The sequence below is a fragment of the Hermetia illucens genome, chromosome 4 (genome assembly GCF_905115235.1).
Source record: "Hermetia illucens chromosome 4, iHerIll2.2.curated.20191125, whole genome shotgun sequence".
Classification (NCBI taxonomy): Eukaryota; Metazoa; Arthropoda; class Insecta; order Diptera; family Stratiomyidae; genus Hermetia; species Hermetia illucens.
Window position 1 is genome coordinate 11,721,297 of NC_051852.1, and position 22,642 is coordinate 11,743,938.

Sequence of the window (22,642 nt, forward strand, 5' to 3'; positions counted from 1 at the left end):
AAAAGCCCCAGAGCAAATTAAAATTGATGGGGGTTCTAGAAGATATCAACAGGAATGCAGGAGGGAGATAATGGTACGTAGATATCTTGGCTTAGTTTTCTCTACCGCCAATGCAATGTCCTTGAAAAAAGTATAAAATTTTATTGGGTAATCAATGGTAATCATAATCGTGTGTGAATCTGCCGGGGATTCAGATGGAGCTCAGAGAGGAGATATTAAATAACGCTCCAGTGAGTGAATACTTTAAAAATCTATAGTGATAGAGGCTGAGGCATACATATGGCGTTTCAGGACAGACGCAACTGCCGAAAACATGGGCGTTTGTCACTGCCCGAATAATCAATAATCACCGCTTGACATTGGCAGCCAGGTACCTCGGTGCATGAATCCAGGAAACTTGTTAAAGCTGTCTAACGACCAACATTCTGAGGGACAGTTCCTTCCTTTTGCATTGAATTGCAACCTATACCTTGGGTCAAATGTAAGGTACCCTATACAGTGCATCCTAGAATACAATCTAGACCTTTCGCTCTTGATAGCAAACACATCAGGACCAAAGGCTTATGGAACAGAGTGGAACGAAGAATGGCCCTGTTTTTGTGATTGGAACTCTTTATGGCAGGATTCGTTTGAAATTCACTTGAACAGCAAAGGACGAACTATTGGCTTTGAGTTTTAAGCGTACTAAACTTTCCGCTTACAAGCCAGATATAAGTAGCTTTTTCTTTAGACTTATTTGAAATAGGTAGGTATTTGTATATTCGGCGCCCAATGTGGGACAATGAGTACTAAATGAATGATAACTGGTTGTATAGTTATAGTAGCCTCTTGACCTCGCCCGATCATCAATACCTTCCTGGATTCCTTTGGGTTTGCAAACCTTTAAGGCAGCTATACAAGTTCCGGTAGGCCTATTAAGGAGGCCCAAACGATCCGCAGTCCTCTTGAGCTGAAAGCTAAGTATATACATCCATCGGTAAGCCGCACGGCAACATCGGTTCAAGCCTAGCTGTCAAAACTGATGGACGTAAAATTCATACGGTGACTAGAACGTTCACTACCTAGATGGCCATCATTAGGCTATCGGGCGGGTATTTCATCTTTCTCACTTACTGCCGAACTCTCTTCAGGTTAGCCGGTTGGCCTAATCGGTTTTTAATCGATCACTGGCCGTTTGTATGGTCGAGATGAACAGACCTGTCTGGCCCTTCCTTTAGGTCTTTCGATAAGAGCATGAACCATCATGGAAATTCATTTTTAGACAATTTTTCTGAACCGTGTTTCTTTCTCTTCGAGTATACTATCGGTACAGAAGGCGAGCTCGGAGAACTGGGACGGTTGGAAGGAGGTCCTTGATACAATCCTTTTAAACGCCAGCGTCTTTTTCAGGGTGAGCAATTGAAGAGTGTTGGATAAGGGATCCTTTCTAGATCATAGTTTGACATTTCTCAGTTTAAATCTCGCTGCAGAGTACTTTACCCTACTAAACCTTTCCAGAAAATCCAGAAGGATAGAATGTAGGAAGGTTGGTCAGGCTTCAAGAATAATTTCTACCGTGCTCGTAATGGTAATATCCGTACGGTAAGCGAACTAAAGTCAAAAGTCGGGGCTCTGGAGAAGGCATTGAAAACCGTTTTGCTCTGCAAAATACAGCAGAGAAAATTTGACTAGCTTATGGAATGACCACGGAACCTCGGAAGGCTGGTCAGCGAAGTCACCAGTGTTTGCTACAGGCACATTTGCTGGCATCTAGTTAGTCTTCCAAACTTAACATGATTCCGGTCAAGACCATAGGAGGCCATCTTTCCTTAAAAAATGGAAGACCCCCTGGATAGGACCTTCTGGTGGTACTCAGGACGTACTCGTTCATCCGCACTTTCCAGGACGCACGGTGGACCTGAAGTCAGAATTTTGCTTAGAAAGTATGTATCCCCGGTCGGAAGTTACCTAGAATAAAATCATCTGGGCTATAAACTGCTTTTCGACAAATAAGACTTTCTGCCAATCAGAAGACCCATGAGGGCGCCCTGAACATCCATTTAAGAATCATTATGGAGAAGCCAACACGCCTATCTCAAACGTAAATCCACAGAAATTCTTCACGAGATAATTAGTCCTGTTAAGCAGTCATTCCACAGCAGGCAATATACACTAGCTGTCTTCCTCGGTATAGAAGGAGAATTCAGCCGCGTTAATATCAAAGCCATCAATAAGGCTCTAACCAGAATAGGACTGGGGGGGGGGTAGCCTTGATAGTAGCCATTTGACCAAAGCAATGAGCAGGAGGACTACCCAAAGTGACAACATCTTTTCACTATTTCAGTTGAGAGTGACGTATGAAACCTTACCGATATTGGACAGGAGCGCGGTGGAAAGATATGCACGTAGGCCACAAGATGCAGTCTCGACAGAATTCCAAAAAAGGCGGGGTTGATGCTATTTATTACCAAGGCAAGGTGTAACCGAACTCAGCCTCCTGCAACTAAAAGGACAAAGGTGGGCCTTTGAGGAGGATTGACAAGGTGGGTACAGCCTAAGCATCCAAGGGAAGGAAATATTGGCTCCGGTCGAGAATGATTCTTTTGTTTGATGTACACAACGTAACGTAGGGTTCCGTAACAGGGCGCTGAGCAAGAAGTACAACAGAACGGAGCTTGCCTGATGATTCAAAAAATCACATATGCAGGTTACATTGGATCTTTTAGGTCTGCCCGGCAGATGTTCTCAATGTACTTCTGTACCTCCCCCCTAGACCTCCACACTGAATTAGCTGTAGTGTACAGCGCTGACAGACTATGCGAGTCCGGATGTTGAACACCGAAGCCATATGACCATGATGACATCTGAGATGAAGTACCTTAGGAATTCTGGGCATTCCCAATGGATTAGACCACACGCAAGCCGAGCTCCAAGAGGAAGTTTGCTTTTGGCTTTGACAACTAGTGCAGAGTGTTTCAAAGCTCTGGCATACTATGCTTTGAGACGGATCAAAAATGTACGTCCCGCTGACAACTGTGAAGGGTGCAATCAACTAATGCAACTTGATAACCAGTAATTCCTGATGAAGGCCGTTCACTATTTGCGCTAAATCAAAGTAAATTTGGCTATTCTTCAGCAAAACTCTATTATGGGAGCTTTTGGGCCAACTGTACGTACATTTATAAAGGATTACGGCGGTTTGCGCAGGGAAATAGCCTACAGGGAATCATGTCGCTAGACTTGGCATATTCTACAATTGGCATTGCCGGAGTTGCAAAGAGGTGGGAGAAACTCTCACGCACTTTCCTTCAGAATGCCTAGCTTTAACTATAGGCAGGGAGGTGTCTCTTTCATGAAGATGTCTCTGTTGTACCCGTTTCTCTTGGCTGTGTCGCGGATGTAGTTCGTTTTGGTTTGTCTCCTCTCCTCGTTGAGCGGTGTTGAGACCATCTTATGAATCATGAAATTATACACCGCGTTGTGGTGAAAACCATGGTTTCTAGGGTAAGTGATAGTTCATTTTGCATGAGTTAGTTTCCTTTTCGTAGCCAATACGATGAAGTCATCGGGAATATATTTTGGATCCGCCTTCATGAGTTTTGAAATTAGGGTTTTCAGTATGTCATAAGCCCCCCCCAAACCAGGAATTGCAGGATCATGGATCCTCAGATGCATATGACAGGAAGCTTGTTTGAGATGACTTCATACATTCGTCCATGACTTGATTCCCGAGAGTCCATAGCGCCATCCAACCGTCGAATGGCGCACTCAAACACAATTTATTTAAATTTTTCTCCCCGGTTCGAAAGTGGTCTGTGAAAGCAACCCTTCGGTGGGTAAACTTAATTTGAATACCCTCATGTTCCCGTAGTAGTTAACGCCCTTCTCGATAAAATGCACTATTCTTTTGAGGTACTGATTAGGCTATCGAAGCCCTGCTTTTATTCACATAATACTAAGTGTCTCTATGCATCCGCAAATTCTGCTTCCGGTTGGACTTATCATTAGCACTTATACTCTCTCTTCAGAAATACCTGTATATTAGCACTTGGAACATGTCTTCAAAGAGGTCTGCCCTCTTACATGATTAACTACCCATCCAATGCTCTGCTGGCAACCGAATGGTCTATGTCTGTACCTATCTGCTACCATAGGATTCATCAGTTCAAATTGCTCCGCAAAAGCTCACTGTCTGACTTTTCTTACTTTGACCTAATCTTGTCGGGGTCTTGGTAGTAGGTGGCGATTGCACATTTTTTTACACAAAGCGTGACACTCCTATTGAGCTAATTTTTTATTTATACTTTGACCGGATTGTCTTACCGTCAATCATGGCAGTAGAGAAAAAAATCGGGCAATGTTCCTAGAATGATCTGCATTTTCAACCATTCTTGACACTGACTCCTTAAGTGCCTCCTGGAACACTCTCCACTTAGATGTGTTCTCGTAATTAAACCATATCATATGTTGCCCAGATAACTATTCTTGACGCATACGTCTGAGCTTTTGCTGTCTGCGTTCTGGAGAGTGACGTTCTTCATTTATACACCTGCGCCACCTTAGCAATGACGATGGTAAGGTGTCGACTGCCCTCATTGGAAATCTCATGCCTCACGCCTCTTCTGCTTTACATTCTAAGTCTGGTTTCCCATACTGTCTTGTTGATTTTGAATCCTGTGTGTTCTTCTCTAGTAATTATGCTCCATGCACGTCTCTCTATCTATAATATACGATGGGTTCCATACATAGACATGTTCCAAGAATATGAATTGAAAAAGAAATCAAGTGATTTGCTAAGCTTACTGAAAAAAACCAACCCTTAGCCGATCGAAAAAGTTAAGCGTTGCTGGAAATTGTATTACTTAGATGGGGGACCACTTTGGAGCAACTGCATCATAAGTTGTTATCACCTGAGCTCTGACAAGAAAACTAAATGATGACAGGATACAACAATCTAATTTGGAAATATTTCATTACATGGTTGCACTGAGATAGAGCAATTCGATTTTCTGTTTTATCCCTTCAAGATTTTCTATCTTAATTCCTAAAATTTTAAACACAGATACAACTTCCAAAAGCAACAATCATTGTTTTCACTAAAATAATATGAAGTTATATATGTGGATCAAAGTCAAGTGAATAAAATGAAATTGCATGTTTTGTTCATTGAATTCTGTCAGCAATAATTTTAGAAACAATTTACTGGAGCATATCCTTGAACAAGAAAATTTCAACATTTTGACAGAGAGCACTTAATCATTCCGGAAACATGCAAAATCACCGAAGTACTTGAACTTTTCTCCAGTAACCTAGTCAAATTAATCACATACACATTACGTAAAAACAGTATCTATGGTTAGAAATCTACAGCTCTATTGAATGAATGTAATTACCACCATGAAAGCCTTACTAATAAGCAATTATTATCCACCGCATTCATTGTTGGTGATAACAATCTCAACTCCAGGCTCGACCTTTGTCCATGCCTCCTATGAAGTTGGTAGTACCTTTAATAAATTTTCTCTTAAGATAGGTATGACCTTGGTTGCTGACATGACCATAAAGATACAATTATCTGTATCTGCATGAAAACTTATTGAGCATTGATTAATATCGGAATTGTGTTTAATTTACGTGTAGGCGTAGTTGTTTGTGGCGGTAATTGTATGGAGAGAATTCTAGGTAGGAAGGTCTTACCTCCAATTAATAGAAGAAGGATTCAAGTGGACAGTGGGAGCTTGAATTTGGTGGGACATAAGATAGAGCACGTTCCACTGAATTAAAAAATGTTTACTTCATTGAAAAAAGGAGATGAGCCTTGGCGATATCCATGGTTTCTATAATAATTATATGAAAAAATGCTCTGGTGCTGCAGTATTTCTGATATTGCTCCTGGATATGATGCTTCCACGTTAACTTGGAGTCGAAATGCACTCCTAAGTACTTGACTGTTTATGCCAATTGGATGTCCGCCCCTGCTAACGTGGGTAGCGTATAGCTGCCCCACGTGACGTGCCCAGTGAACATAACTAGCCCAGTCTTCCTAGCGTTCACCGTGAGTCCATTGAGGCATCAGCTGTGGATTTCATGCAGAGTTGCATTCAAGGGGTCATATACTGTGTCCGCAAACTTGTCGGTAATTTTATGGCTAGGTCGTGCGCAAATGCTTGCGCGAAGACTTTTTTGTCCTCCAGCAGCTACAGCAAGGTATCCATTACCAAGAGCCATAACAGTGAAGAGACAACCCCTCCCTGTAGGCAGCCCCTGAGACATCCTGCTTCAATGGGTTCTGGCCGATCCATATGTTGATTTTTCTTCACTCAAGCATTTGAAGGATCCAACTGATTAGCAGTGGTTCGATTCCATGGTTACCGCATCGCAAATTGCCGGGAATGAGGCATAACTGAAGGCATCTTCGCTGTTCATGAATGCACATTTTCCTTCGACCGATGACGCCGGCACCCGCTCGCTCTGCTGTGAGGGATCCGTCAGTGTACTAAGTATTTGCTGGTTTAAGTCGTACAACACGTTAATCCAACGTGTTTCAAACTTCTTGCCGCTTTCACCCGGTGTCTCCTCCGAGGTGTCTTTCCTCGGCTTTTCCCTATGCACATGCACAGGTATGTGGCCAAATCGACAGTTGATATGGCAATTCCGGCGTTTAGTTGCCTCCAGGGATCGGTCATACGCCCCCATCGTGAGGAGTCTACCCTTATCCTCCACCTTGCTTCTGAAAACTCTCCATAATTGCGTATGGAGGTTCTCATTCTGAGCGATTAGGAGGTCCATGAGATCTTCCGTCTCTATTGTTGCGGTCACCGCCATTAGTTATGCATTAGCATAACTAATGGCGGTCTTCCTGATTCCTGCCTTCATCCCTGACCTGCCGGCTTTTCTCCCCTCTGGGATTCAGATCTGGATTTTTTAGGCGCGTTCTCTGCATGCGGGCTAATCTCGGCTGCTCTCCGCTTTCTTGCCTGCGATAGAGATGGCTTAGGTCCATTCTGAGCCTTCTTAAGGGCTTCTTCTGATTTCAGGCTTTTCTTCAGGTACCGCTTCAGGTACCCCTGAGACCATCGCCTTCTTAATGTCTGATATATTTAACTCAGACATTCTTTTGCATGTTTTGAGCAGTGGTGTTCGTTGCCTATTGTCCTCGCAGTATACCAATGTTAACCTTGGATCCAGTGCTTGACGTCCCAGCTTCTCCCTTCTTGGGAGTAAGGATCTAGCTCTCAGTATTTCGGAGATGTGGTCCGTCTGATTAACCAGATTCTGTGTGGAACGGGGTCTCACTTGTAGTTTTGTTGTAGTTTTTTTAATTTTAATTCGGATATTCATTTGATTCTTACGAGTATAGGGCTTAGGAGGCCAATGGTGCCGTAGCCCCCACGGTGAGGTCTAACTTACTCACTGAGGCGACCAGTTATCAGTTGGGCTCTGTTCGAACACAGTCACTTACCCCTGAGTGCAAATTATTCAATGAGCACGGTTCGCATGACACTCTGGATTGGGGGAAATGTTTGCCCACTCCCCAGTCTAAATCCGTAGCGTTTTGTTAATAGTAGGGTCACTTCGTACAAAGTGTGGCTATCACCATTTACTAACGGTCTTGGTAGACGAGGGGCTTGGCTCCGGGGGAGCCAAACATAACCCTAGAGGAGAGAAAGCTTATCCTCAAAGAGAGATAGGATGGCTTCAGGGAGCTGTATTCCGCGTCAGTCTATCATGCAGTCCCAGAATTTATTGATTTATTTGAAGGCTGTTTTCGGCCCGAAAACATAAGCTTTCCTGTGGACAAGATTTTCTTTTGAGCAGTTGGAACAAATTGGAGCCCGGGATCAAGAGTGCTGTCAGAAGAAGCCTGCTCTGGCTCGCTCGTTAACGACTGGATCCTATTTGAAATGGTTGGCAATTGAATGAGTGGAGAATCTTAGTCAAGACTCAGGTTCTCCATTAGCGAGTTCAGAGTTGACTCTTCACTCGGGGTTTGATCATCACGATCTACATTTTGGTGTTTGTTTTGTGCTTTTAATTACTTCACAATTGGCTGAAAAGAGGCTCTGGCCTCTGTTTTAACGAGGAAAGTAAATTGATCTGCGAAGATCCTCTTTTTGCTGAGACAAAGCTAGTTGAAACTGGAGGTTGCCTGGTATCCAAGGTTCAAGACCATATCTTAATCCTTGCGACCACTTAGCCCTCGGTACGCGCCTTACTTTAGGGTTTTGATTACCATTAGTTTCCGGTGTCATTTCTGGTTCTCTAGTAGAGCCCCTTACTAGGCTTCCTTAAACCGACAAGATAGGTAATCGCTGAGGCAGGAGAGGGAAGGAAGGAAGTTTCTAGACTTTTTTGTCTAACTTGTTCATTTCAAGATTTTGGGAACAAAATTGAGGGTGCTCGACGATTATCACGGATCAATTAATACCAGCGGCTAGATGACTCCAGCTCATCCGCTCATTCGTTACCCCCGTCCAATAGTTAAAGCATTCCCTATAGTAATTGTCAGCCTTAATGACCAAATGGGTCTAAATTGAATTGGTAACAAAAGTAAATTCAACATAAAACAGGCGAAACCAAAGGAAAGAAAACTCAAGAAAGGCGTAAAACTTCAAGGATCCTATTCTCAGTTCTGTTTACCCACAAATGTACACAAGACCAACCAAAGATGGATACTTTGCAATAGGAAATGTATCATAAAGAAGATTCTGCCCCCCGAGCGATTATCTATTCCTTTATCATATCTTGTCACTACTTGAGTTTAATACCAAGAATTTCAATCCGATATCCAGGTCTTTTAATTTTTTCTCTTCGAAGGAAGCCCGAACAATAACAAACAATTAAGATGGTTTGTCATCATGAGTATTGTCGGCAATCCAAGTTTGAAGATTGTAAATTGCAAGGCCGGAATGCAGATAACAGATAAATTCTTGCTGATACAAACATCGCGATTGAGTTTCATAAATTTCCCACGAAATAAAACTCATGAAACTCCGATCAAAAGCAATCATAGCAAAGTGTTAAACTAAGCATTCCCTACATCGCATCTTGGAAGTCTACGACGTTTGTATCTAAGTTACGCATTTGCTCCAGATATTTAAGAGAAGAGACGAAATCTGTTAAGAGAGGTAGGAATCACGTCAGTGCAGCAGTCATACCAAATTGGGGAGCAATTTCTCACCCAATTTGGGAGAAATATTCCATTTATGGCTAAAATTTATTTTGACTACGAAAAAAGCGTATTTTAGGAACCAGGTTTTCCCCTCTTCGTGCGCCCTATCACTTTGACAAACCTAGGGAAGCAAATACTTTGAAAGGTCTAGTGGGGATTGGGACAGAATTTATAATACGATTTTGAAGGCTGAATTTGCCCATTATTCGCGGAAAAACATGGTGACAAACATCGTCCTCATTATATCACATTTATGGATCTAGAGAATGCGTTTGATCAGGTGCCATTGAGCCAACACCAAACGCTAGAGAAACTTCTGGTCTGGATTCGCTTTTTCTACCACTATTTGAAGAGTAAAGCTTGAAGTGTGACTGATTTATCGAAACGACCCCGTGTCTCTGTCGGTGCTCATCAAGGAAGTACCTTCTCGCCACTCATCCTTGTTTTTGTTTTCGACACTATCACATGGGACATCCCCACTTAGCGCCAGATGATCTCCAGCAACTTCTCCGAAAGCGAAATGATCACCTTATGCAGTACAATCTGAGACTGAATTTGACATGGTACTATCACTACCAGTGACAAAGCCCCTCCCGACAACTGACAGATTTAAGTATCTCGGATCAATGGTCTTAGCCAACAATGAACTACGCTATGAAATCGCTTTATGCATCAGCGGAACTTTAATGAAATTGCCTTGCACAACTAGAATTATTTATGGTCGACATGTCAATAAACGTCTCCAACCCAAAGTCACAGTAACACTCCCCCTGTCGCAGTCTATGGTCCTGAGTGCTAGCCGAATATATAGACAATGAACTGCGCCTCCAAGTAATGGTAATGATCGTTATGATCACATTCGAAATGAAGGTATTGGCGACAGATATGGGGTTGCATGCAAGATACAAAAATTGCAAGAGGGGTTATATGGTTCGAGTTAACGAGAACTTATTAGCTAAGATCGGCCTGAACATCAAAGTCGGCGAAAACAACTGCGTCCAGAGAACATTTTATGTTGGAAAAACCGGGAAAAGCTGAGAAAACTCGGAATCCTTTTAAACTTAAAACAAAGCCCTCCTGAAGCATCACGGCACAATGTGACTGTCAGTGGAGGCAGCGCAGAAATTGTTGTCGGCCGGAAAGTTCGAATTGGATGGGTTATCTGCCTTTGAGAAACCAGATTTCATTAAACAGATGCTTCAAGTGCCTTATTTTTGACACTCTGCGAAGCCATACTCTAACAGAACTATTTGGTCTGATCGAGGCAGAAAATGTGGGAAAAACGGCATGTTGCCAAGGAGTGCAATAGGGATACCAAATATGCCATAAAAAGGGAAGTCGGGATAACCGACATATTGACGACAGTGGTAAATGACCGGAGTTTAAGAAGGGTTGATTACAGTGAAAAGCATATACTTATTCAAACAAACCTCAATTATTGCAGGGTCGCTCCTGATTTACCTTGAGTAGACCACCCATGACCCTGAGAAAAAAATTGCCACCATAGCGAACAATAGGGAACCAACCCGTCACGGCTGTATATGGGCCACAGACTCGGCCAATGACAATTATCTTCGTACTATGGAAAGAGAATCATGATCGGCAAACACCCAACATACGACGACTTAGTACGGATAAAGTTAGAAGAAGATAAATTCCATATTATTAGGGAAGACCGAACTCCAGTGAAAGAATGGAAAAAGCTCTAGCTGAATGGAAACTCATAAATAGTAAGTCTCTGAACTGAGAACGTCCAACGAGCTCGGCGTGGATATAGAATGACGAAACACTGGTATTCTTTGAAATGAAAATGCTTTCCCCAGGCACACCAATTAAGGAAGCCAAATACTTGCTCAAAAAATGGAAAACTTCTGCTTTTCCCTCAGCCTTGATCCCGTTCTTTAAACGGGCCCATAAGCAGCCCCCAACGCACCGATGAAGGAAGCCCCATACTTGTTTAAAAAATGGGCAACTTCTGAAAGGAAGAAAGGGACTTAATAAGGTAGGACTTATGAGAAAACGGGAAAAAGTAAGCACACGAAAATTCAGCTGAATGGAGAAAGAAGTGAGCCCGTTGCTACCCTTTTGGGTAGCTATGAGCAACCGTTAGCGCTGCTATGCGAGGTATTTATGGAGCATCTGGAGATTGAACTCGCGGAGGCTGACATACTCCTGAAATTTTGGATCAGATATTTGGACGATGTACTGGAAATCAGCAACAGGATCGATCCTCGATAAACTAAACCAGGCGCATAGAATGATTGAATTCACCATGGAAGTTGCAAAAAGTTCGCCAATGAATGCATTTTGAATTCGACATTTGCAGGAAATCAACGCAAACAAAACGAACTGTCACATACACCTGAAACCATGATTTTCACCAAAGGGCGGCGTACAGTTTCATGATTCATAGGATGGCCTCAAGATCGACCTACGAGGAGAATATGGTATGGAAAAAAACCACCACCTTAACACAGCCAAGGAAAACGGGTATATTCGAAGCCAGTCTGTTGCGTTCATCAAGGACTCTATAACAAGAGGTCTCTTTCAGGACTCCATAGCCCGGATCTAGTTGGAGATAGGCTACCACAATGCAAGTGCCTCAGGGTTTCGCCTTTCTTTTTCCGGCTTCAACAAAGTGAATTCTAGGATATGCCGAGTCCGGCAACATGGCCTATAAATCAATGCCCCACTGCAAGCCGTTATAGTCCTGTACATATTTAGATGCGGCAGACGTTGTTCTTGTGTACCCTTTGTCTCCAATCTCGGAAGTCACAGTTCCCACGGCCGTCGATTATACGGCAATCGCTGAGGTACAGAAAGAAGACGCAGAGCTTCAGAGCCGGAAGGCAAACTCCAAGGACCAATTCAAGGAGTTTCCTATTTGCGGTTCAAACTCTTATTTACTCTGCAAGACCTCAGATAAGGGACTCAGGTCATTTATTCTGGCCGATTTTTTCAGGGAAGTATTTCACGCAATACACGATCCTGCGCACCCAGGCATCAGGACGACGAACCGGTTAGTTACTGATAAATATTTCTGGCTATCTATGAAGAAGCACGTAAAGTCTTGGGCCAGAAAGTGCATCGCGTGCCAGAAGTGCAAGATCAACAACCACGTAAGAAAGGAAGTAGGCGTATTCCCTAAGTTATCCAAGTGCTTCCAAACCATCTATTTCGATATTATCGGCTCTTTTTGGGGCTCGCACGGATAGAAGTATTGTCTCACAATCATCGATAGGTTTACGCTATGGCCTGAAGCAATACCTCTGACGACATTGCGGCGCAATCATGCGCCGAGGCATTCTGATCGTAATCATCACGGACCAGGGGATGCATTTCGAAACTACTCTTTTTGCGGAGTTAGGCAAGCTCTTGGTTTCAAACGGGATAGGATTACTGAAAACCATCCACAGTGAAGTGGTATGCTAGAACATTGGCACCGGACGCTGAAGGTCCCTCTGGCTGCAGCGACACCTACGCCATCATGGCCTGCGTGGACTCGGGGTCGCTTGAGGTATACGAGATGTACGCACGCGCCGAGGTGGCGGAGATTTCCCGAGACGCTACTCGGGAGGTCAACGAGCTCAAGGCAATGGTGACGACACTGGCCGACGCAGTCGCAAAGCTCGTAGCGACTTTGTGTTCGGGGGTAGATTTAGAACGCAGTCACGGTCGAAGTATGCTTCCCAGAAAGGGCATTCGGATAGTGGCACGCGGGACCCTCAAGTTTGAGGCGATTAAGAGCTTCCTCTGCCAACCATGGTAAAGAATCTGCGAAGGTTTTTGGGTATGTTAACCTTCTATCGTCGTTTCTTGCCCAAAGCAGCTCATCACCAAGCGATCCTGAACACTTACTTGTCTGGGCTCAAAACCAAAGACTTTCGTTCATTTGAGACAATCAAGCAATAGCTTGTTGATGGAACACTGTTGGCATTTCCTCAAACAGATGCACGCCTAGTTGCGTTCGTCGATACCTCAGATACAGCGGTGGGCATCGCTCTTCTCCAAATCAGGTTACCGTTGAGCTTCTTTTCGAAGCAACTCATCCCAGCTCAACGTAAATATAGCGCCTACGATCGTGAGCTACTAGCCGCATAATTCGCTATAACATGCTGCCGATTCTTCCTTGAGGGCGGGCCGTTCACCGTGTTGATGGACCACAAGCCCTTTACTTTGGCGCTTAGACAAAAGCCCGACAAACCGTCCCCTCGCTAATTTGGGTAACGGAGCTTCATTAGCCAGTTTACTTCTAATATCCAACACGTGTCTGGAAAAGACTATGTTGTTACTTACCTTTTGTCTCGAATCTCGGAGGTCCCAGTTCCCGCCGCGGTTGATTATCCCGCAATCGCCGAGGCACAGAAAGACGACGCAGAACTTCAGAGCCTGAAGGCAAGCTCCAAATACAAATTCAAGGAGTTTCCTATTTTGCGGCTCAAACTCTTATTTACTCTGCGAGACCTCAGTCATTCTTTCTGGCTGACTTTCGCAGGGAAGTATTTCGCGCAATACACGATGAACAAGGACGTAAAGTCTTAGACCAGATAGTGCATTGCGTGCCAGAAGGGCAAGATTAACAAATATGTAAGAAAGGAAGTTGGCGTATTTCCTAAGTTATCCATGTGCATCCAAACCATCCATCTTGATATCATTGCCCCTTTTCGAGACTCTCACGGATAGAAGTATTGCCTCACAATCATCGAAAAGTTTCCGCGATGGCTTGAAGCAATACCTCTGATGAACATTAGAGCGCAATCATGTGCCGAGGCCCTCTGACGAGAGTGGCTCCGGCACTTTGATATACTAGCCGTAATCATCACGGATCAGGGGATGCATTTCGAATCTACTCTTTTCGCGGAGTTAGGCAAGTTCCTTGGCTTCAAACGGCATAGGGATTACTGTATAACATCCTCAGTCCAATGGTATGCTGGAACGTTAGCACCGGACGCTGAAGGTCACCTTAATGGCTCGCGATGATCTGCCGTGACTATCGTCCTTGCTTTTCGTCCTCCTGGGCTCCGCACAGCCCATCGAGAAGAGTTCATGTCTAATGTCTAATCTGCGCCTACCCTCCGACCTTGTGCTGGACATCAGAGCAGGGTTAAGCGACTTTGGCATGCTACATCTGCTTAGGGACCCGGTTTGGATGCTGCGATCGACTTCATCTTTCCGACAAGCCACAACGGAGGTGAAGACCCCTAGAGACCTCGAGTCATGTTCACAGGCCCTCTTTCGGGTGGGGGGTCCCTTTAGAGTTCTGGAGCGAAGCGAACACTCGTTCAAGTTCGACTTCTGAGGTGACCCTAAGCGGGTCTCCTTGTTGAGGCTGAAAGTGTTCGACGAGTAAGCGGTTGCTTCAAAAAAGCGCCCGCGAAGCGTCACACACTCGGTGAGTCCATTGACGGGAGGGCGGAGTGACGTGGTGGCACATCAGAGGTGCGAACCCTGAAAGCCATCGAGAATTCGCCTCTGCCGCCGCCATAAACGGCCATGGAATCAGCTGACGGCCTGACAAGAATGATCCTCTGGACTAGCCTGCCGGTGCGGCAACAACATATTCGTTGCCAAAAAGTATAATCTGAATAATTGTAACGAAATATCGTTACGTAGTGTAAATGGCATAATATGGGAATACATAATTTTGATAACGTAACCCTAATTGAGTTGCAATAAAATGATTTAGTTCCAATATTTTTCGAGGAAGTAGCAGCTGCTTATAGACAATACAGCGAGGCTTAGTGAACCTTCACCCTGATAAAGAGAGGGCAATATTCGTTTCAATTTATTGGAGAAAAGGTTCCCTAAAACCCAATGGAACTCTCTTCAATTTGGCGTCAACGGAAATGGGAATCTGTAGACTGCAAGGGTGTAGAAATATTGAAGAAGCTTCAGTTTCATTATCATCAAAATGTTTTACAAGTGCTAAACCCACGGCAACAAGACAAGCACAAAGACAAAACTCAAGCATCCATACCGGCTGGTATTTCGATGAAGAACAACGAGACTAAGAGGTTGGCGTTTTACTCCCCTAATCACTTAGTCCAAACTAAATAAGTAATCAGCAATCAATCTGGTCTTTTCAAGGAACCAAAGGCCAAATGTCAGTGCTATCAGTGAGTGTTAAATTTAGGGGATCTTTGTAACTTCACATCTAAACTAGAGTCAAAAATTGAATACCTTGGGAGTATCTGTTTCCAGCAACACATAAATTTCACATGGTAGTAAACAACAGTTTAAAAATCCATAAAGGACCTCCATCAGCAAATCTTGGAGTTTCATTGAATGCCTTTATGTTCAAAAATTGGTAACTTTCTACTCCGAACGGAACTCACCGACTCATAGAAAATCTTTTAGTACCCTAGGTCAGGATTGGTCCTATACCGGATTATCCTATGTCGAATTCGCCCGGAATAAATTTAGGATCCGGTGCTGACTCTGCAGAAGCTGGCTATCCTGACGTACCCAAATTATTCAGTAAACCGGGGATAGAGATATGTTATTTTTAAAGCCAAGACAGTACTTCAGCCTTCCATTTAAAGTAAGGACACACTATCACTACCTATCACAATTTGCGACTAAATTTTCTGGCGAATTTCCTTTGAATCCAGGCTAGTCGACAGGATTTCTTCAAGGAACTATTACACTTTTCGCCTTGTCCTTCGTGACGTCTTTTGTCGTAAGACTTTTTTCGTAGCACATTAAGGAAAGGTAAGGCTGGCTTATCAAACAATTGGTAGGGATTAAGGCAAGAATAACTATATCTGACACGACAAATAAAAGGAGGCAATTGGTAGAATCTTCCTGGTCCAAGGAGATATGTTGCGAGATAAGCTAAGGGGAGATGAAAAGCAATAAAAGATCCTTTTGTATTTCAGCTCGATGGCAAATTCAATAACTGCTTTCTTTCGGACGAAGGAGATTTTTCCACAGAAGTTTGTGCAATCCATGAAGAAGTATGTCCCCAAATGTCCTTTATTTTAGTTGTAATTTCTTAAGTATTTTTAAATATGTCGATTATGTGGAAAACTTATTTTACGAATACAAATCAATATATCTCATCTCCCTACAAAAAGAGATACTTCCATGATTTAACGCTCATTATCCTTTCTCGTCGAAAACACTTCAACTGAACTCCAAAACTTAACCTAACCCAACCATCCACATGCCAGCATCATCCCCTTTAACATCAAACCCTTCAATTACGATGAAATCATCAATTCAATTTCGTAATAACTCAAATTTATCCTTTTATCTAAACAACTTACCACCACAATGTTGCTTAAAATCCTCACAGCAATCTCCTAGCTTTAGGCAAGCATGGTCACAGTAGCAAGGCTTATCACTCAGATCCTCAATAATGGCATTTATGGGAGCCTTTTGAACTACACACGATGAATCCCGACCATTACAGCATAGCTGTGCCTCCCGGCAGGATCCAGCCCATACACCGGAACTACTAATCAACAGAAGGTTCAGAATGACGGCAGTAAAATGATATACGAAACAGGACCGATTGCTCATCATTGTGCACAAAGGATTATTACTATATTCCGACACTATTGCTAGGATTATTATACTTTTCCCAATTTCTCTATTTTTTCACACTTTCACTTTCTGGATAGCCGAGGTCGCACGATAGATACAATCCGCGATTTCAGATAAAGGCTCCAACTTGATAAGATTAGCCCCGATGACGACTCAACAAAACATCAAAACAACGGATAGCAAACAAGTGAAGAAATCGAAACAAAAAAATAAAAATCCTGTGAGGAAGCAATCACGTCCTGGTTAGTCCGTTCTACGAGGATCCGCTTCACTTTAAAATCTATCCTTGGACGCTATTCTTGTTCCCGTTTGGAGCCACGATAGACCGATTCATTCAGGACTCCTTTGTAGCGGAAATATATTTCACGTTGTATTACGCTCACGTCTTAGCCAAAAAATGCAGCAAGGATTCAAAGTCCTGAAGGGTAATCCATTCAAAGGGTTACTCTGAGTTGTCGATGGAAGTAACCGAAAAAACCAGTTAGTTCAGCCGAACCGGAAAATAGGGATTTATATTTTTCCCTTCGCTTGAACTCCTTGAAGAAGAGGTCCTTGAGTTTCACTTTCTAACGAAGTATCTGAACGTTTTCCTTTACGCTACGGTTGTGTTTCGTTTCGAATTCGTGGCCGTTAGGCACTGATATCTTTAGCGCGACCGATACGCACGGTAAGCGTACGACGAATGACCAAACACTTTTAGGTGCCCAAGAGTTTTAAGAAGAACTAACGTGTGCCACCGCGGCCTCAAGCCATAGTATCTGAGCTAACAATTTCTTCTTGGGTACTTAGATAGCATGGGACTGTTGGACTCAGTTCTTGCACACGAAAATATCGTAGATTTCTAACATGGTCCCCAAGTTGGAGAGGTTCTGTGGCTATGCTGGGATCCACATTGGGGAAGCTAAATGAATCATGTCGTACCAAACGAAACAGTATCAATGGGGAGTCGAGAAACTCAGTCGAGTTCAGCTAACTCTTTCGCAACACAAAGATAGCTAGAGTATCTTTTGTAAGCCATTTTTCATCTAACTTGTGTACGACTAGATGTAATCAAAGTAACCCAAGTAATAAATACAACAATCTCAGATAGCGCGAAAAATAGCATCGCTAAGCATCTCAAACAGTACAATTGTATCTAGAAGATACACTCAAAAGATACATTTCTCGCTGGCTTGTTTATATCTAAACGATGCATCGCGCAACTCCCCCTCACTGAAATATCGTATGTTGAGGGCTCCAAAATATTTCTGCTATGCTTGGGGAATGCATGTGTAGAACTACTCTGGAATGCGTCGAATCCAACATTCCCGAGAGATATCCACACTCGAAGCAACGAGACCGACTATTGCCTTCGTGACTTGCGATATCCAGTTCTGGATCTTGGGCCATACCACACAGCATAGCATTCATTCCCGTCCCATGTTAACTTTATCTATCCTCTTTAATGTCTACCAGATATCATGCACACGATACAAATATATTAGGGGGGGGGGGGAACCTTCACCCTTCAGGTGATGCATATTCTTGACCTTGGTGGTATTAGAACGATGCTCCACTCGTAGGTAGTTAACCGATTGGAAACTATTAGGTGTACTCGTATTGTGTGTGGAGCACAGAATACTATTCCGAGTGTCGATTTTAGATACAGTGTACTGACCTTATGTTTTATGAACGCTTATAAAATGCAAGCATTTGGGCTTCTGAACGATAGAGACCATCCTGGGAGGGGTTAAGTTATGCAAGGGTATGTCTATGTCGCGGCGCTGCATACCGAATTGCACTCACGATGGAAGATAAATCTTTAGTGCAACCTAATACTGTGCATTTCTAATGATTTGGAGCTCCGGGAGTTTAGATGCAAGATAAGAAGGGAGAGAGTATTGAAATGGTAGGCGGAATCCGCTTCGATAAAGGAGTATTGGAAATATGCAGATCTCGGAGCAATTTTTTTCTTGGAATAGATAAAATACTGTTCTATCTTAGATTTAATGTCTCTGCCAGCAGATTTGTAGTCCTTTAGATCGACGGTAACGTAAAAATGATTTGAGTGATGTGGACGAATTGATTTAGTTAGGGGGTCTTTAGGGGAGGGAGGTAGTTTACTGTGAACATTTTTAATGGTTGTCAGTTCTTATATGCAGAATACCCGAAGAAGAAATCAGTTGATAGGTCCAGAGGAAGAACTCCGAAATTGTAAATTGATTCAATGAGAGCGTATCATTTCATATTTACATTAGTTACGAAAAATTAATAAAAAGAAGGTGTGACTTCGTTCAGTGATTCCTTTTTAAGGTTTTGTCTGTTTGTTTGTCTGTTTTTTTTTGTTTTTTGAGGGGGTGGAAATCTGGACTCTGGCCTGTGCACGCCAGAATGTGGGATTTTTACCGACTAAAATCACTCCCGACGCCCTCCTCCACCTACCCCGTGGAACCACCTCTAAGTATTACATCACAGGGCAGAGTTAGTTTAGCTAGGTCTTTCGTCTACCCGCGGGATTCGTAACCGCACCTTCCTCACTTCTTCTGCATTTCGCAGTTTATCCTGGATTACTGCGATCATGGAATTGATCGCATCTCAGTCTTCCTGACAAGCTACCATTTTCCGGTGATAGCACTTCACCTGGAGTTTTCTCTAGGTTCTTCCTTTCTTCCACGAATCTAGGACATTGGAAGAATACGTGCGCTGGGTCCTATGGGATCCCGTCGCAGTTTGGACAATTAAGTGGGGTGTCCAATTTAAAGCAGCACAGGTATTGATGGTATCCTCCATGGCCGGTGAGAAACTGGGTGAGATTATAACTGATCTTCCCATGCTTTCTCTCCAGCCATCCTCCGATGGAAGAGATCAACCTGTAAGTCCAACGTCCCCTTTCTGAATGATCCCATCGCTGTTGCCATCTGCTTATGAATCTCTCCCTTTCGGTTTTTTTCACCCATAAGGGAGAGATGGACCTGTTGTTATAAATGTTCATCATTTCGGTTACCAGAATGTCAATCGGCATCATTCTCAAGATGGCGAACGCTGTATTATCGGAGATGGTCCTGAAAGCTGACACACCCTTAAGGATGTTCTTCTGTAAACCGTACTCAGTTTATGTATATTGTCTAAAACCTGTAGCGTTTTTCACCAAACTAGCATTGCATACAACAAGATAGAACTCATCTGGCTATGAGTAGCCTGCACGTATGCCATGGTCACCTTACGTTCGGTATCACTCTCGCCGGAGCCATACTCATGGTGGATGCATTTTCGCAAGTATTTTCTATGCGCTGCTTACAGTTGAGTTTTACGTTTATCATCATCCCCATCTATTTGATGGCCGGCTTGGAAGTAATGATACGATTTCTGATTCTAATGAAGGCGTAATTTCTCTTGCGACACTTAGTGATGAGGACCGCTTCCGTCTTTTCCTCCGCGAGTGCTAGTCCAGCACTCTCGAAGCCTGAACAACACTGATCGCTTCACTTGAAATGCTTTGCGACAGTTTCCTCGAGATGCTTCGCGACGACAACCAGTGCTATACCGTCGGTGTAACCCTCCTCCAAAATCGGAACGTTAAGTACATCGTTGTACATGATGGTCCACAGTAGTGGGCCCAGTAAAGAGCCCTTTGGGACACCCATGGAGACAATGTACTCCTTGAGTCCATTATCGATACTATATCAGAGCGTCCACTCTTGCAAGCAGCTGTCGATAAAGGGGCGAGGTAGGTGGGAACACCAATCGTCGCCAGAGACTTTCCAAGTTCCAATCGGCTAAGTTGAGTGCATTCCTCACATCCAGGGTCACAACCACACAATATTTGCTGGTACAACCCCTTCCATGAATTGCATTTTCGGCCAAGCCGGGAACCATTTTGATGGCATCATTGATTAATCTGGCTTTACGGAACCCACACTGCCTAACTAAAAGACCCCCTTGTCTCTCGACGACTGGGAGTAATCCAACATTTTCCCCAAAGTGTCTAGAAGACATATGGGGCTATAGGAGGACTTTTCCCCTTGAGGTTTGCAAGCCTTTGGCAGCAGCACCAGCTTGTGCCGCTTCCATAGTGCAGGAAAGATGCCTTCGCACATACACGTCTCGAATAGCTTCGCGAACATACCCGGTTTACATTGGATGGCAAGTTTGAGGCTTTACAGCCGCCTATTCGACTGCAGATCTCCAGCAGCTCGTCCCTGGTGATTGCTGGAATCAGCGTCACATTCAGGAGGTGCTGGAAGGTGTTAGTACCCCCTTCTTGCTGGGGAAATAAACCCTGGATTATTTTCAACAAGAGCGTAGGGCACGTGATCTGCGTAAATAATCGGCCTCTGAATCATACTGTCACGATGTTATAGGTGCTACCCCACGGATTTATGTCCGCTTCCGAACAGAGCTCTTTAAAATTTTCCCTCTTACTCCGCCTGATGGCGAGCTTGAGGTTGTTGTGGACTTCTCTGTAAGCATGCTCTTTTTGCCCTTGACCGATCCTACCTATTGCTTTCTGAACCCTTCGTCTGGCTTTGTGGCAAATCGATCGAAGGCTGGCAAGTTCACTATTCCACCAATAATTGTTTCTTCTAGTGGGGAATGAGTATTGTTTAGGCATCGACTCGTCACATGCTTTAGAGATGCGTTGTGTGACATGGAGAGCTCTATCCGTGGAGGTCCATTATATGAATAAACAATTCATCCATCTCGTTTGCAGACCATCCTGGTGTTCTTTTGAATTTCGGCTTCCGGAGTGCGGGTCTCCTGCTTTGTGGCTCCGTCTTTAGTTCAAAGGTGATTGTCTGGTGGTCGCTGTTCGTGAAGTCCTCGCTAACTTGCCAGGACATGTCACGTGTCAGGGCTGGCAAAAGTCAGATCGACAATTAAACCAGATCCCCCTTTTCGATAAGTGTTTACATCACCTTCGTTAGCCAGAACTACATCCAACTGGGCGAATGCCTTTAATAAGCGCCGCTCCCTTGCGTAAGTTTCATTGCTACCCCAATCGATGGCCCATACATTAAAGACATCGGCTATCACCTTTGGGCCTCGTGCCCTTGCATCGTGAACAAGATCGTCTAGCAGGTCTTCAAACTCAGGCAGTGTGAGGCTCGGTGGAGCGTAGCAGCTGTATACAAATATACCGCTTACTTTTGCCACGCAAAGCCCCTAGCTGCCTGACGACCGCACGCCCACATCGCCGCTCCATCAGTCGAATCTGTGACCCATACATTACCGTGAAGATTTCTGTACGGTTCACTGATGATAGCAATCTCCATAGTGGATTCGTAAGTGGTCTGCGCAAGCAAATTTTTTGCGACCCTGCAATGATTGAGATTTATTTGTGTTAATCTCATTTTTTCACTGCAGTTAACGCCTTCCTAAATTCTGGGCATTTACCACTTTCGGCAATATGCCGGTAAGCCCGTCCCTCCTTTCCTTCGCACAAAATGCATTTAGGATCTTCATTGCACTCCTTGCAAAAATGTCCTTTCTCCCGCACCTTCAATATCGATCGGACCGATAGATGCCGCAAGTTCATGCCTTTCTGTAGTGTCCAAACGTTAGGCATTTGAAGCACCTCTTTAAAGAGATCTGCTCCCTTAGTTGGCAATCAACCCATCCATCCTGAACCTTCCCCATGGCCAACAACTTCTGCGCTGCCTCCACTGGCAGTCGCATTGTGGCCGTTTGAGTACCACCATAAGTTTTCTTAGACTTACGATAGATTCTTCCCTGAATTCCACCCACTTGAATTGTTGCTTCCAGGCAGTGCAGATTTCTCCTGTGGAGTAACCTACCAGATCCTTGCTCTGTATATAGACCTCATGTTTTTGGGAACGAACCGTGACATTCTCCCCAAGTGAGTTTAAAACTTGGTTACGAAAGCCGTCAGTTTTTCCCACGCTGGATTTTTTCAGCTCCAACATTTCCGGGTTCTCCGGTACTACAGTATTTTCTGCTACTGGA

At 43.9% G+C, this 22,642-nt stretch overlaps 1 protein-coding gene across 1 annotated transcript in view; it reads right to left on the minus strand.

Annotated features, from left to right (window-relative positions):
• The window catches only part of LOC119655406 (somatomedin-B and thrombospondin type-1 domain-containing protein), a 245,694-nt gene extending 228,242 nt beyond the window's left edge, over positions 1-17,452 (minus strand). Inside the window, exon 1 of the mRNA XM_038061289.1 lies at positions 16,420-17,452. Within this exon, the coding sequence (XP_037917217.1) occupies positions 16,420-16,678 (259 nt within the window). The 5' untranslated portion in view covers positions 16,679-17,452. The remainder of the gene's footprint in view (positions 1-16,419) is intronic.
• Between the last annotated feature and the right edge of the window lie 5,190 nt (positions 17,453-22,642).